At 36.9% G+C, this 17049-nt stretch overlaps 1 protein-coding gene across 9 annotated transcripts in view; it reads right to left on the reverse strand.

Moving 5' to 3' along the window:
- Nucleotides 1–17049, reverse strand: part of GRIK2 (glutamate ionotropic receptor kainate type subunit 2) — a 640648-nt gene that overhangs the window by 170806 nt on the left and 452793 nt on the right. For all 9 annotated transcript variants that reach the window (XM_082405216.1, XM_082405212.1, XM_082405214.1 and 6 more), the window contains one exon: nucleotides 6391–6597. In XM_082405216.1, the coding sequence (XP_082261342.1) occupies nucleotides 6391–6597 (207 nt within the window). The remainder of the gene's footprint in view (nucleotides 1–6390; nucleotides 6598–17049) is intronic.

The raw sequence follows: 17049 nt of genomic DNA on the forward strand, positions 1-17049 counted from the left end.
AGCTAACTTTGGTGGGCAAGTGCCTAAAATCTACCTGCTGTCATAAAGATAGGGGAAGCTTATTTTTCTACTGTATAAAGCCAGTTATCTAACACAGATGGTCACCTCAATTACCAAATAAATTTAATATGAACTATGTGTGATAAATAGTACTTTCAAGATTTCTTGAGGACTAGTTATCGCTTATCTTGAGAACACGTATGTAATGCGTTGTGTCTGCTTGGCTATATAAAAGGGTGATATTTCTTTCTGTCTTTGCAGTCTCTTAGCAAATTGCCTATAGTGTACATCACATTCTCGTGTAACACTTATTCAATAATAAAATTTTCTTTTTCTTCTAGCTTTGTGGAGAAGTTTTCTGGATTGGAAGAAGATCATATTTTTAATTATATTTCCCCATCACAACACCTGAATAAATTCAGCCTCTTGATGGTTACTCCCCTTCTACTTAACCAAGTAAAACCTAGAACATCTAGAAAATGGATTGGCACATAGCTGGTTTAAAATAAATATTGCTTACCTCTGCCCCCAAGTTCACATAAAAATTATAAGTACCATAATTCAGATGTGACCGATTCTGTCCCACAGTTCCAGATGTGGACATATGATCCAAGTGTGGCCATTCCAATAACCACCTCCTCTACCCCAGCCTTATGGATTAGTTCCCAGATGGGCACATGGTCCAAAGCTGGCCCAACTGACACCCCTCCCACCTCACCCCAACACCCTGCAATAGATTTTGCTGACACTTTGGCAAAAGGAGACCACCATCTCTTTCAGAAGGAGGACTCTAAGAAACAGACAAACCTAGATTAGAGTTTCTCAACTTCAACACTATTGATACTTGGGGCAAGTAATTTTTTGTCGTGAGGGGCTATCTTGTGCATTATTTACAGACTAGCATCTGTAGCCTCTACCCCTTGATGGCAGTAGCAACATCTCTCCTACCTCCTTAAGTTGTGACAATAAAAACGTCTCCCAACATTGCCAAATGTCTCCTGGAGAAAAAACTGCCCCTAGTTGAGAGCCACTGGCCTAGTGCCAACTTGAGTCTCCTTTGTCACCATGTGGAAAGAAAGTGTTTAAGAATAAAATCTATAAAGAGAGCAAAGCCAAGAGATAACAAGGCAGTGAAAGAGAGGCCAATGCATACAATGGTCTACTTTAAGACCCTGGATACAATGTACTTGAAGTGAAAATCACTGTTGGATGTTTTTTGTAATGTGGGGCTTTTAAAAAAATATATGTTTGTGTAAGCTATATTTAGCCGCGTTTCTTACACTTGCAACTGAAATAGCCTTGCTTGATGGTATAACTATTATACAACTTACATGCAAGTAAATAGACTAGATATTAAGCTGGTAATTAAAATAAAGTGTGATGGTGTTATGTAATAAGAACAATGTGGAAACTCATAGCAGGTGGGCTTCCTGGGGTGGAATGGGGAAGCCTCACTGGGGAAGTGTTTCTGAAACTAAGCAAAAGCAATTTAGATGAGGTGAGCTGGACTGGGGTTGAGAGTGCTGGGGACAGAAAACTAGACTGGAGGCAGAGGAGAACAAGACTGAATAAAGCCCACCTGGATGTGGCTGGAGAGAGCAGGATAAGTGAAAATATAAAAAGCTTCGCCAGTCAGGGTCTCAACAGAAAATAGGTGCACACTCAAATGAAGGTACCTGAGCAGGGTTTACTCACAAAAGGACTTATGATTCTCAAACTTCAGGGAACATCAGAATCTCACCAGTAAGGCTTGTTAAAATAGAGATTGCCAGGTTTCACTGCAGAGTTTCGGACCTGGTAGGTCTAGAGTAGGACCTGAAAATTTGCATTTCTAACAAGTTTGAAAGTGATACTGATTCTGCAGGTCTATGGAATATATTTTGAGAACCATTGGTGAATGGAAATTTTAAGGGATGGTGCAGGAACCCGAGGCTATTAGCAGCTAAGCGGTAACCACCCCTAAGATCAGAATTAAACAAAGCCATGTAGGGTGTAAACTGGAACTGAGAGGAGAGACATTTGTGTAGAGCAGGCAGCATTATGAGAAACTGTGACATTCAGTGTGGGGGCACAAGCCAGCTCAAGATGACATCTCAGGGAATGAAGAGGAAAATAAATATTCTAACCTTACTCTCCTCTCTCCCTTGGACCACTGACTGGGAAGCCCTGTTGCTTTATTCTATGTAGGAGAACCTCCCAACACAGAAAGCAGGGTGGAGAAGGTCTGAGAGTCTATTTGAAGGGTCAGAAAGATTTCCATAGGAGAGAAACAATAACCAAATGTAGAAGGGCTTGTAAATATATTATACAGTTGGTCCTACATCCTTAGGACAATGAAAACTACTGAAAGATTTTATGCAAAAGAGGGGCATGATCAGATTTCTCTTCCTGAAACAAGACTTTAGTTGAATGATATAGTTAGATAACAGATTAAAAGGGGAAGATTCTCATATTGGGAACTTAATCCATGTGACCGTGGAGATGGAGAGAAGTGGGAAGCTTTCAGAATTATTTAAGAAGATCACGTCTTGGGTCAAAAATCAAGCCTCAGTAAATTTAAGAAAACTGAAATCATATCAATCATCTTTTCTGACCACAACGCTATGAGATTAGAAATGAATTACAGGGGAAAAAACGTAAAAAACATAAACACATGGAGGCTAAACACTACATTACTAAATAACCAAGAGATCACTGAAGAAATCAAAGAGGAAATCAAAAAACACCTAGAGACAAATGACAATGAAAACACCATGATCCAAAACCTATGGGATACAGCAAAAGCAGTTCTAAGAGGGAAGTTTATAGCTATATAAGCCTACCTCAAGAAACAAGAAAAATCTCAAATAAACAATCTAACCTTACACCTAAAGGAACTAGAGAAAGAAGAACAAACAAAACCCAAATTTAGCAGAAGGAAAGAAATCATAAAGATCAGAGCAGAAATAAATTAAATAGAAACACAGAAAACAATAGCAAATATCAATAAAACTAAAACCTGGTTCTTTGAGAAGATAAACAAAATTGATAAACCATTGGCCAGACTCATCAAGAAAAAGAGGGAGAGGACTCAAATCAATAAAATTAGAAATGAAAAAGGAGAAGTTATAACAGACACCGCAGATATACAAAGCATCCTAAGAGACTACTACAAGCAACTCTATGCCAATAAAATGGACAACCTGGAAGAAATGGACGAATACTTAGAAAAACACAACTTGCTGAGATTGAACCAGGAAGAAATAGAAAATAAAAACAGACCAAGCACAAGCACTGAAATTGAAACCGTGCTTAAAAATCTTCCAACAAACAAAAGCCCAGGACCAGATGGCTTCACGGGTGAATACTAGCAAACATTTAGAGAAGAGCTAACACCTATCCTTCTCAAACTCTTCCAAAATATAGCAGAGGGAGGAACACTCCCAAACTCATTCTATGAGGCCACCATCACCCTGATACCAAAAGTAGACAAAGATGTCACAAAGAAAGAAAACTACAGGTCAATAATACTGATGAACATAGATGCAAAAATCCTCAACAAAATACTAGCAAACTGAATCCATCAGCACATTAAAAGGATCATACACCATGATCAAGTGGGGTTTATCCCAGGGATGCAAGGATCCTTCAATATATGGAAATTAATCAATATGATACACCATATTAACAAGTTGAAGGGTAAAAAACATATGATCATCTCAATAGATGCAGAAAAAGCTTTTGACAAAATTTAGCACCTATTTATGATAAAAATTCTCCAGAAAGTAGGCATAGAGGGAACCTACCTCAACACAATAAAGGCCATATATGACAAACCCATAGCCAACATCATTCTCAATGTGAAAAACTGAAACCATTTCCCCTAAGATCAGGAACAAGACAAGGTTGCCCACTCTCACCGTTATTATTCAACATAGTTTTGGAAGTTTTAGCCACAGCAATCAGAGAAGAAAAAGAAATAAAAGGAATCCAAATCAGAAAAGAAGAAGTAAAACTGTCACTATTTGCATATGATATGATACTATACATAGAGAATCCTAAAGATGCTACCAGAAAACTAATAGAGCTAATCAATGAATTTGGTAAAGTAGCAGAATACAAACTAAATGCACAGAAAACTCTTGCATTCCTATACACTAATGATGAAAAATATGAAAGAGAAATTAAGGGAACACTCCCATTTACCATTGCAACAAAAAGAATAAAATATCTAGGAATAAACCTACCTAAGGAGACAAAAAGACCTGTATGCAGAAAACTATAAGACACTGATGAAAGAAATTAAAGATGATACAAACAGATGGAGAGATATACCATGTTCTTGGATTGGAAGAATCAACATTGTGAAAATGACTATACTACCCAAAGCAATCTACAGATTCAATGCGCTCACTATGAAACTACCACTGGCATTTTTCACAGAACTAGAACAAAAAATTGCACAATTTGTATAGAAACACAAAGGACCCCAAGTAGCCAAAGCAATCTTGAGAAAGAAAAACAGAGCTGGAGGAATCAGGCTCCCTGACTTCAGACTATACTACAAAGCTACAGTAATCAAGACAGTATGCTTATGACACAAAAACAGAAATATAGATCAATGGAACAGTATAGAAAACCCAGAGATAAACACACGCACATATGGTCACCTTATCTTTGATAAAGAGGCAGGAATATACAATGGAGAAAAGACCTCTTCAAAAAGTGGTGCTGGGAAAACTGGACAGCTACATGTAAAAGAATGAAATTAGAACACTGCCTAACACCATACACAAAAATAAACTCAGAGTGGATTAGAGACCTAAATGTAAGGCCAGACACTATAAAACTCTTAGAGGAAAACATAGGCAGAACACTCTGTGACATAAATCACTGCAAGATCCTTTTTGACCCACCTCCTAGAAAAATGGAAATAAAAACAAAAATAAACAAATGGGACCTAATGAAACTTAAAAGCTTTTGCACAGCAAAGGAAACCATAAATAAGACAAAAAGACAACCTCAGAATGGGAGAAAATATTTGCAAACAAAGCAAGTGACAAAGAATTAATCTCCAAAATATATAAGCAGCTCATGCAGCTCAATATCAAAAAAACAAACAACCCAATCCAAAAATGGGCAGAAGACCTTAATAGACATTTCTCCAAAGAAGATATACAGATTGCCAACACACACATGAAAGGATGCTCAACAACACTAACCATTAGAGAAATACAAATCAATACTACAATGAGGTATCACCTCACACCAGTCAGAATGGCCATCATCAAAAAATCTACAAATAATAAATGCTGGAGAGGGTGTGGAGAAAAGGGAACCCTTTTGCACTGTTGGTGGGAATGTAAACTGATACAGCCACTATGGAGAACAGTATGGAGGTTCCTTAAAAAACTAAAAATAGAGCTATCATATGACCCAGCAATCCCACTACTGGGCATATACCCTGAGAAAACCATAATTCAAAAAGAGTCATGTACCACAATATTCATTGCAGCACTATTTACAATAAGCAGGACGTGGCAGCCACCTAAGTGTCCATCGACAGATGAATGGATAAAGAAGATGTGGCACATATATACAATGTAATATTACTCAGCCATAAAAAGAAATGAAATTGAGTTATTTGTAGTAGGTGGATGGACCTAGAGTCTGTCATACAGAGTGAAGTAAGTCAGAAAGAGAAAAACAAATACCGTATGCTAACACATATATATGGAATCTAAAAAAAAAAAAAAGGTTCTGACAAACCCAGAGGTAGGACAGGAATAAAGACGCTGACGTAGAGAATGGACTTGAGGACACAGGGAGGGGGAAGGGTAAGTTGGGATGAAGTGAGAGAGTAGCACTGACATATATACACTACCAAATGTAAAACAGATAGCTAGTGGGAAGCAGCCACATAGCACAGAGAGATCAGCTCGGTGCTTTGTGACCACTTAGAGGGGTGGGATAGGGAGGGTGGGAGGGAGATGCAAGAGGGATGGGATATGGGGATATATGCATACGTATAGCTGATTCACTTTGTTGTACAGCAGAAACTAACATAACATTGTAAAGCAATTAAATTATACTCCAATAAAGCTGTTAAATAATAAAAAAAAGAAACCACATTCCATTTTACAAATTAGGACCAAATACTTCAAGATATTAAATCACTAACTACTAGTTAATTTAAGACAGACATCTGTCTCTAATAGAACTATATACATCCCTTATATCCTTTATGTTTGACAAAAATAATATATACTTTTAATAACATTATTGAAAAAAATAACTACTTAAAATACATTACTGTTCTTTGACATTATTAACCCCTGACCATCAAAAATAAAAAAAGTAAATCTATGAGAAATCTTCCAAAGTTAATAAATAATGAGAAAAGGGACTTACATGATCAATTAGCTCACGGACCATTCCATTCCATTGTCCATTGGCATCATCCTGGGCTCCATATTTCCCATCCTCCACAAGTCTAATTTCATATGTAAAGCCAAGGATTGTAGATAACTCTCTGAGGAGGTCAATGCAATACCCCTCAAATCGATCATTTCCATAAAGAGGTTTGTCAGACTTCTTAAACAGGACATAGGGTTCTTCCTGGAAACAGTGAACATGAAGGTAGGAAGTGTCAGTTAATCATGAAACTTACTATCACAATTTTAAGTTTCTTACAGGATAGAAAATTTCACATTAATTTAGAACAGTCAATTTTATTTTCTTCTAACTGTAATTAATATAGTTTGAAACACTAAGAAGGCAGATTACTTTGAGAATACTTGTGTCTCACAAGAGAATATTTAAATATAACTTTGCCACAACTATATAATAAAAATGATATATATCTTATACCACATCTTATATCACATATAATAAATAATACATAATGAGATATATACTATACAATGTATAATACTAAGACATAATTTCACTATGATTACAATACCCCAATTTGAATTATAACATATAATTAATTTCTGGTATGCTGTTTCATTGAGATTTACTGATAAAAGAATGAAAAAAATTCATTACCTAATTGCCTATCATGTGCTAAGAACTGAATTAGGGACTTTTATATACATTATCACATTTTGTTCTAAGAACCATGAAAATTACTACTACTATAATTATAAGAGAAAAAGTAGTAGCTTACTTTAGAATATAGAAGAAGAAACTAACGTTTATCAAGTGTTTATGCATTCATCCAACAAGATTTTTTGGAGCCTACTATGAGCCAGCCCTCCTCTATATAAATGAGAAATCCCTGAGAAATGAAGTTTATGATATAGGGGAAGAAAACAATAATAAATGCCTAAACGACCAGAACACATTACTTCTGATGCTGATAAATTGTATAAAAACATAAACTAGGGCAATAAGATATTGAATGACATCAAGGTACTTGGCAAGATAAGAGAAGATAAGACAGAATTGAGTAATATGTCTGGAAACCTTTTCTAAGGAGATGAAACATGCACTAGAACCTAAAAGATGAGAAGGAGTCTAGCCATTTGAAAATCTTAAAGAACAGCATCTCAGGACAAGGACACAGCAGTAAAAAGCCTGAGATCAATATGATACTAGAGTGTTTAGGGACGAGGACAACAGCCATCAATATGATTGAAGTCACATCCAGTATGTGAGGGAATTAGTTGAACAAGGTAAGAATGAAGAGCAAGTGGGGAGCCAAATCTTGTAAGGCTCTGCAAAGCAGTTCCTATTAAAGATTATGTGTTTAAGGGGGCTTCCCTGGTGGCGCAGTGGTTGAGAATCTGCCTGCCAATGCAGGGGACACGGGTTCGAGCCCTGGTCCGGGAAGATCCCACATGCCGCGGAGCAACTAGGCCCGTGAGCCACAACTACTGAGCCTGCGCGTCTGGAGCCTGTGCTCCGCAACGAGAGAGGCCGCTACAGTGAGAGGCCTGCGCACCACGATGAAGAGTGGCCCCCGCTCGCCACAACTAGAGAAAGCCCTCGCACAGAAACGAAGACCCAACACAGCCAAAAATGAAAATAAATAAATGAATTAATTAAAAAGAAAAAAAAGAGAGAGACAGCAGAGAACTTGTTCTTTCTCTTTAAAAAAAAAAAAAGATTATATGTTTTACTAAGGGCTAAGAGAATCCATGTATTAGCATATTTTATTGGGAGTGGGTGGAGCATGGTGTGACAGATTGTCCTGTAACTAAACCAGGGTGCAGTTGGCTCTACTACTTACTATTTGACAATGGGTAAAGCCTCTGGAAGCTTCTCTCTTAGAGAAAGACACTGCAAAGTGAAAAAGCTTAGGAGGCTGCCGTGCCAGTCCATCTAGCAATGCAATCACCCTCTTCCCAACCCCGGGAGAACAACAGTCATCTCATGAGGGCCATAATACCTAAAGAAGTTTTGGACAAACAGCAATGTGTCAGCTCGCCCATACTCATCTCAGAAACAAGGCTAATTCCATCTTTCTTCCCATATCCTTTGACCTGGCCTGACCCTACTGTTTCATGCACACTCTAGCTTGATCAGTTTCCTGCTCTCCTGATGTTCCACTGTGGGAAGGAAGTCCTGCTCAAAGATCAGCAACTTGTTCCACATCTTCACGCAATTTTTGCAATGTCCCTTTCATTCCTGCCTTACTGAACTATATCCTCTGTCCCAGAGACTCTCTTCAGTGTCACCCCCACACCCCTCAGGGACAGAAGCACATTTGGTGCCTTCCCTTGCCCCTCATTATGGCCCCAGACCATTTCTTCCCCTGCCTCCTGAGATAATCTTTGCTTCTCTGAGGTTCATGCCACCCTCCTACACCAGGCTCTCTCTTTACAATTGCTGTTATCCAATGAAATTTGAATCAGAAGATTTACTAAGCTCTGTGGGATAAGTGGGAAGAGAAGCCTTTACTTTTCAAATTTTTAGCAACTGGATGACAATTTTTCTCTCTTCCAAATCTTATCAACCTTCTCTATTGTATTCAAAATCCATTTGGATCAACATGGCCACACTCAATCCTTTTACCTCCTCATTGCCAAATCCTTCTCTCATTTAGCCTCCCTCTCCCATGATCAAAACTGCACTCTGCATTTCTCAGGAAATGATATACCTCTGAATTAGGATTTCTAACAGCCCATCAATCCAACTCATAGTTCAATCACACCCATGCCTACAATTCTTCAGTTCCATAAAGACCTCTAACACAGTGACCTCCACATTTTCCCACTATCTATCAACCCCTTCCTCACTTCATTGTCAGCCCTACATCCCTTGGTCCACTAGTATAATTTCTATACTACATGCATTCTCATGCCCTTTGCCCGTCTTGTGCTTGGGTATTCGGCTTTACAAAACCATGCCTTACGTAAACAACTTTTTGTCTTTCCCGTGCCTACTCCTGAAGAGTAGAACACTGCTAATTGTTTACACCTAAAATTAATATCCTTAAACATTTTATGGTAGTATCCATTTCCAACTCTATGAGATGAACATTTTATCCATTTTTCTTTATACTTACAGCTTCCCACTCTAATACTCAGTTAATTACCTCAGCAAGAAATTAAAAGCAATCACATGTGATACCTTTACCTTCAGACCACAAAACCCACCAGAGCCATTTATCTGTGCTCATTTTCTCTTTCCTTTGTCTACTGCTATGGAGGAATTGGTCCCGTGCTTATTGGACCAATCTCTACATTTATGTCCTGATTCTTTTATCAGTCAGGGTCCCAACACAGGATGCCACTTTGAGCAGAATAGTGATATTCAGCTGAGACATATAAGCAGTATAAGACAACTACAGGAGGGATCCATGAGGATAGAAACCATGACCTCGCTGTCTTCCCTCCCTTTGATCTCCTTCTGGGGCTTCCCATTAGTCAAAACCAATCAAAAGTCAGAGGGTACAGCAGTCTATTAATGTGATTCGCACAGGTCACCCTCCTGGGAGAACGAAGAAGAGTGAAGAATGAATCTGCAGGGACAAAAAGAAAGATACATAGCACGTCCCCATCACCTTTCACTTGCTCCAAGACCTAATTAACTGAGTCATCTTCTCTCCCCTTAATAATCAATCTGTCTCCTTATATAGAATTAATTTCAAAGTATATATACTTGTTCCAATAACCTGCTTCTCACGACCCTTTGTTGTTGTTTCTTTTCTACCTTATTCCAAATGTAGGTGACTCTTAAGACTTGGTTATGGCCCCTCTCCCCTTCTTTTCTTAAAATGCATCCCTGAATGATCTTACCCATACACATCAAGTTCAATAACATCTTTATGCTGATGACTCCAAAATTTATATATCTGACCCAGACCTCTCCAAGTAAGTCTTGGGCACACATCTCCAGCAGCACTTGTCAGCACCACTTAGTCATTCAAAGACATCTCACATCCCTTAATTCCCAAATTGAATTCTTCTTTTCCCCAAAACTTGTACACCTTTTCAGTTCTCTCTGCTTTCGGAAAATGGAAAGTTTCCAGTTACTCAAGCCAGTCACTGAGGAATCATCCTTGCTTCCCTTTCCTTTTGCTCATTCACTACAGAGCAACAAAAATGATCTTCTTAAAATATACATTGAATTATATCACCGCCACCACTTCAAACCATCCCTAGACTGCCAATGCATTTAGAATAACATTCAAATTCCTTCTCGTGACCCCTGAAACCTGTTGTTCCACCACGTGTTTTCATCTTGATAAATGGTTCCAGCACTCACAAAAGTGATCAACTCAAAAGCTAGGGAATCACTCTCACTCTCTGTTCTAACCTTTGGAAATCGTACAAGTTCTTCTGTCAAAACGTATTTTGAACTTATCAATTTCTTCCTACCATCCCTGCTACCACTGTGGTTCATGCAATCTTTATTTTTCATCTGGATTCCTATAGTAGCCTCCTACCTCTCTTTTCCATTTATATGTCCCCACAGTCCACTCTCCATAGAAAGTCACAGAGATCTTGTGAAAAGTAAATGTGATTTTATCATGTACCTGCTTAAAGCCTATCAGTGCCTTTTCACTGACACTAGAATAAAAGCAAAACTGCTTACGCTGGTCTTCAAGGCCCTGCCCACTTTCGTCTCTAACCTTAGCTTCTCATTCCACTCTCTCATCATGTCCAGGAACGTTGGTCTTGTCCTCAAACTTGCCAAGCTCATTCCTGACCCGAGGTCTTTGCATCGCCTTCTTTTCTCTCCTTTTCTGACTGGGAGGATCTTTCCTAAGATCTTCACATGGCTGTTTCATTCTCATCATTCAGGTCTCTGCTCAAATATCACCTCTTCAGAAAAAACATGCTATATATAAACTACCTCTCCCTTCTAAGTTACTCTCTATTGTTTTACCTTGCTTCATTTTCCTCACAGCCCAATCTGAAGTATGTATGCATGCATGTATGCACGTGTGTATGCACGTATGTATATGTGCATTTATTTATTGGGGTGTGTGTGTTTCTTTCTTCCCCTACTGGAATATAAACTCTTGAGTGTGGAGACATTAGAGATTATGTTCATTAATATATTTCAGTGCCTAACTAAATGACTGGCAATTAGTTGATGCTCAAGAAACGTGTGGTAAGTAAATAAAATATTCATCATAAAGGTTTATACTCTACCTTTCCCTCCCCGACCTCATCTTCTCTTTAAGTTCTCAATATCCTGTTTTCTTTCAGTTCTTCAAATATCTTGCTATTTTCTGCCTCAGAGCCTTTTAACATATTGTTCTGTCTGTCTATAATGCCCTTAAACATTGGTGAGCTTCCTTGCTTCCTTTAAGGCTCAAATGAAATGTGAAAACTTTCCTGGGTTCCTTATGTAAAGAGAATCCTGTTATTTCTACCTCAACACTTTATTTTCTCATAATAATTAATTTATCTTCAATTTTTTATTTGTTGGCTTACATCCTTTTTGATTGCCCTGCTTCCCTGGAATATAACAGCTACATTGATTCATTACAGTATCTCCAATGCCTAACACAATGCTTGGCACATAGTAGGGACAAAGAAAATATTAATTAAATAAATGATAAATTGGTTAATTTTCTGACTCAATTATCTCATCTCTAAGTTGATTTAACAATGCTTTTAAAGTTGTTTGGAGAATTAAACAAAAGGTACCTGGCAGATAACTTTTTAATTATCATTTCATTATTTTAGATACAATAATTTTCAATGGATTTTTAATAGACTTTATTTATATAGCAGTTTTAGGTTTACAGCAAAATTGAACACAAAGTTCAGAGTGTTCCCATATACCGCCTGCCGCCACACATGCCTAGCCTCCCCCGTTTTCAACTTCCCCCACCAGAGGGATACATTGGTTATTTTTGATGAATCTACAATGACACATCACTATCATTCAAAGTCCATAGTTTACCTTAGGGTGGTACTTTCTATGGGATTTATCAAATATATAATGACATGTAGCTCACCACTGTTAAGTATCATACAGAATAGTTTCACTGCCCTAAACATCCTCTGTGCTTTACCTATTCATCCCTCCCTCCCCTCTAATCCTTGGCAACCACTAAACTTTTTTATTGTGTCTAGAGTTTTCTCTTTTCCAGAATGTCACATAGTTGGATTCACATAGTACGTAGCCTTTTCAGATGGGCTTCTTTCACCTAGTAATATACATTTATGTTTCCTCCATGTCTTTTTATGGCTTGATAGCTCATTTCTTTTCAGTGCTGAATAATATCCCATTGTCTGAATATAGCAGAGTTTACTTATCCATTCACCTACTGAAAGACAACTTGGTTGTTTCCAAGTTTGGTCAATTATGAATAAAGCTGCTATAAACATCCATGTGCAGGTTTTTGTATGGATATGTCTCAACTCATTTGGATAAATACCAATACATTCAATTGTTGGATCATATAAGAGTCCATTTAGTTTTGTAAGAAACTGCCGAAGTGGCTGTACCACTTGGCATTCCCACCAGCAATGAATGAGAGTTCCTGTTGTTCCATATCCTCATCAGCATTTGGTGTTGTCAGTTTTCTGGATTTTGTTCATTCTAATAAGTATGTAGTGATTTTTCGTAGTTTCCTTAATTCACAATTCTCTAAGGAAAGATGATGTTGAGCATCTTTTCATATGATTCAATTGAGTTTTATTATGAATATTTTACAGTTGTCATTTTTCAAAGAGGTTAAATAATTTTCGCAGGTCACACAGCTAAGAAGAGATAAAGAACCCCTAAGAAGAGGCCAAGAAGAAATTTGAACTCAGGTTTTCTGAATTCCAAGATACATACTTTTCCCACAATCTTGTATCACTTTCTATACCATAAGATAATTTGTGGAAAATCCATATATGCTGCATTTTAAAATGAAATTAGGTAAAGCACATAGGAACCAGAAATTAATCTGTAACTAAATTCAAAGTTAGATATTTCGGCTTACCATAAGGTAAAAAGGACAGTAAAAATCCTGTCTAATTTTTATGTAATATATGATCACATATAAAATGTATTCCCCAGGGATACACAGAGTACTACAAATGTGACAGATGTAGTCCTCTTCCACCCTTGGGGATATTATACTCATTTTCCTCTCTACTCTTCCTGGACTTCTAATCTTTTAAGTTAGATAACACATTTCCATGGATCACAATTTAAATGGCCTTGTTACCTTGGAAGAGGAGGAAATCTGCAGCTAAACAGCTTTCTTGTGCTGGGTATTCACAATTCAGGTATATGCAGGTGTCTCTTTTTCTGACTGTCCCACAAAAACTTTTGAATACTTTTACCATAATATTTATCATATTGAGTAGAGAGTGCTGGTTTACATGCATATCTTCTGAACTAGACTCGAGCCATTTATATGGCAAGATAGGTCCTTAAATTTGCATCAAAATCACCAAACATCACCAGGTACATAGCAGGCTTGCAAATAAAATGACTGCTGTAATGAACTGAATGGAAATGGACTGCTATGGTCAACTGGGGAAGCCAAGGGAACTTGAAGGAAAAATGTATAAGACAGCTAGGTTCCCCTATGGGGTTTGGGGATGGTGGTAACAAATCCTCAGGTTCCTCACCCACAGGCAGGGGGTTAGGGACTTGAAAAGAACATATTGTGCTCCCCTGAAGAGGAGGGTACAGCTAGAGAATTTCTGGCTGGTGGAATGGGGATCAAAAGAAGCATTTTGTTACAATAATTAATTCTATCAACTTCATACTTTGGTTTCAGCCAGTTTGATTTATAAGTAAATGGATGTTTATTTTATTTTTACTTAAAAGTCACAAAGGTTGACCATTTTTCAAGTTCCATACACTAAGTAATAGCACTATCTAACATTTTCCAAGCATCTACTTACTGCCCAGCCCTGTTCTGAGTGCTTTCCTTGGATTAACTTATTTATTCCTCATTACAAGCATGTGAGTTCAGTGATATTATTATTTCTATTTTACAGATGAAGAAACTGAGGGCAGGAGTGCTAAGTATTTTGCTTAAGGTCAACAGCCAGCATACAACCTAGGTGGTTAGATTACTGGATCACTTACTTTTATACTATACTTCCCACATTAAATGGTTCCTAGTAATAGTTTCCAAACTCCATACAAATACACAGAGCTCATTAGATAACTTAACATGCATTGTATGGCTTTATTATTTTTTCAATCAACTGGGATTAGCCAGTAATACACTGCATGCAAAATGGTAATACATTTACTAATTGAACAATGCAATCAAAACAACACTGGAGAATAGAAGTAAATACATAATCCAAAATATTCGTTTTCTACATGATAAATTATCTCTTTTCCAAGTAAGAGCAATAGTTTTTAACATAAAAGTACTTCAAGAATTGGTTAAAAAAAGGGAATTCCCTGGTGGTCCAGTGGTTAGGACTCTGTGCTTCCACTGCAGGGGGCACAGTTTTGATACCTGGTTGGGGAACTAAGATCTCGCATGCCCCACAGTGCGACCAAATAAATAAATAAATAGGAAAAAAAAAAGAATTTGTAAAAATATCATATTTTAAGCTCAACAGATTTAGGTAACAACATATGAGTGTCTAAAAAATGTTTCTCCCCCATTTGCACTGTTAAGTCATCATTGTCTCTCTCTACTTAAAATTTGTGTTCCAAAATGTTTATGATACACTTTTCATACAAACTCACTGGAACACTGGAGAAAAATATGATGAATGTCAGTGATTACCTAAAAGTGTATAAGGAATGTGAAGGATATATGTGCACAAGATACAAAAGCAAAAGTTCCAAAAATTATTACACTATTTAAATCTCACTAATCCAGCTTTTTGTAGTAACCATCATACCTATTACTTTGATTTCCTTCACCTATCGGTTAATAAGGAAACTTCTGTCATAGGCAAATAAATTTGTTGGTCCTTGTGAGATTAAAAAGCCTATTTAGATGTATATTTTAAACAGGGTTTCATATCACTAGGAAAAAAATATGTTATCTGAGTGCACCTTTTTAGTATTTACGGATCTCTACAATGTTTAATATCATTCTTCCCATATTTAATTCTGAGAAGTAAGACACACTTCTCCAGCTGTGATCCCTATCTCCAGCTATACTGTGTCACAAGATAGTTTACATCGAGTTATGACTCTCCTTTAGACCTTCTTTCTCTGTTTTACACAGCACAAGGATAAATAATAACCTCGTGCAAGAAAAGAAAAATGGTACCAGAAGCAATTACTGTGCCACATACTGAGTTCAATGAATAATGTGATAAAACTCTCCTGGGCAACTTTACTGATTTCTCACATAGTCTTAAATCTCCACATCAGCATTTGCTAGAGGTAAAAGCACTTCATTCCACTGGCATCTGTAATAAGGATTTGTCAGCATTTCTACTGTCAACCCCAGTTTTAAGGAACACAATAACTCATATATTTTTATCTGCATTAGACTGGGATTAGGCACAGAAGAAACCCAAAATGAAGCTCTGAAAAAGTAAAATATGTTTTAAGGTTAAGGGGATCAAAATATTTTATTTAAATATAATAAAACTTTATACTTTTAAGTGTATAATTTATATGTCCCTCAGCCTTTATCTAAAGCCCTTACCTAAATTGTCTTTTTCGTGTGTTAACCCTTGAACTATCATTGTCTTACTCGTGATTTCAGAAGATTAGGGATATTAAGATGCAAATTAATTTTCTATGATATGTATAAAATATCCCCTACTATTACAATAGGACTAATAACTAATTTATTTATTTATTCAAACATATATCAAAATCTTATTATGTACGAGCACTTTTTTAGGCTCCAGGTATACAACAATGAAGAACAAAACAAAACAATACCTAAAAATCCCAGCCCTTGTGGAGCTTCCAATCTAGTGATGAATTTAAGGTTTTTATCTATTTTATATAATCCTGTATTATTTACATGGCTACTTTGCTTCATTAATTACCAGAGGGAAAATATCACTAGAGGGTACATTTTTTTAGAAACATGACTCTGTCTTGTTTTAGAACATTCTGGTGAATATCAGGACCTATGAAACAGTGGCCCTCAAATCATTTATGTGGGAAAACAGAAAGGGATATTCAGTTAGACCCAGTCTGGTTTGGAATTTACCCCTATGACCAGAAATCTTTTAAAATTTGTTTGTGGCAACCAGCTGAAACTCCAGCTGTTTATGGGTAACAATATCCTTAACTGTAAAGTATTTATATTTTATGAATTTATATTTATATTGTTAATGACTCTTAATTTTTCCTTAATGAAGATAGGGTTGACAAAAATTACCTTTTTTAATAGCATTCATATGGGCCAAATGAAAAAGACACATGGTTACAATAATGACATCATATTAAAGTTATGGAGATTAAAACTTAAAACTGAGCAGTTTATATTTTCCCAGGGAATCATTTATTTCTTTCTACCTTCTGAGCCTTATGTACCTACTCTTTGTATCCTATCATTGCCTTCATAGTGAAAGCATTAAATAATAAATAATAACAGAGCAACTAGTTTACAGAGTGTGGAGATCAGGTAGGTGCTACAAAGTTGATTAGAAGTAGAAGGCTAATGAATGGGCAGCATGAAGGGCAGGGGCAAGGATGCTGCTGAAGTTCCTTTGAGGG

Source organism: Balaenoptera borealis (assembly GCF_965194805.1).
Source record: "Balaenoptera borealis genome assembly, chromosome: 9".
In the NCBI taxonomy this organism is placed as follows: domain Eukaryota; kingdom Metazoa; phylum Chordata; class Mammalia; order Artiodactyla; family Balaenopteridae; genus Balaenoptera; species Balaenoptera borealis.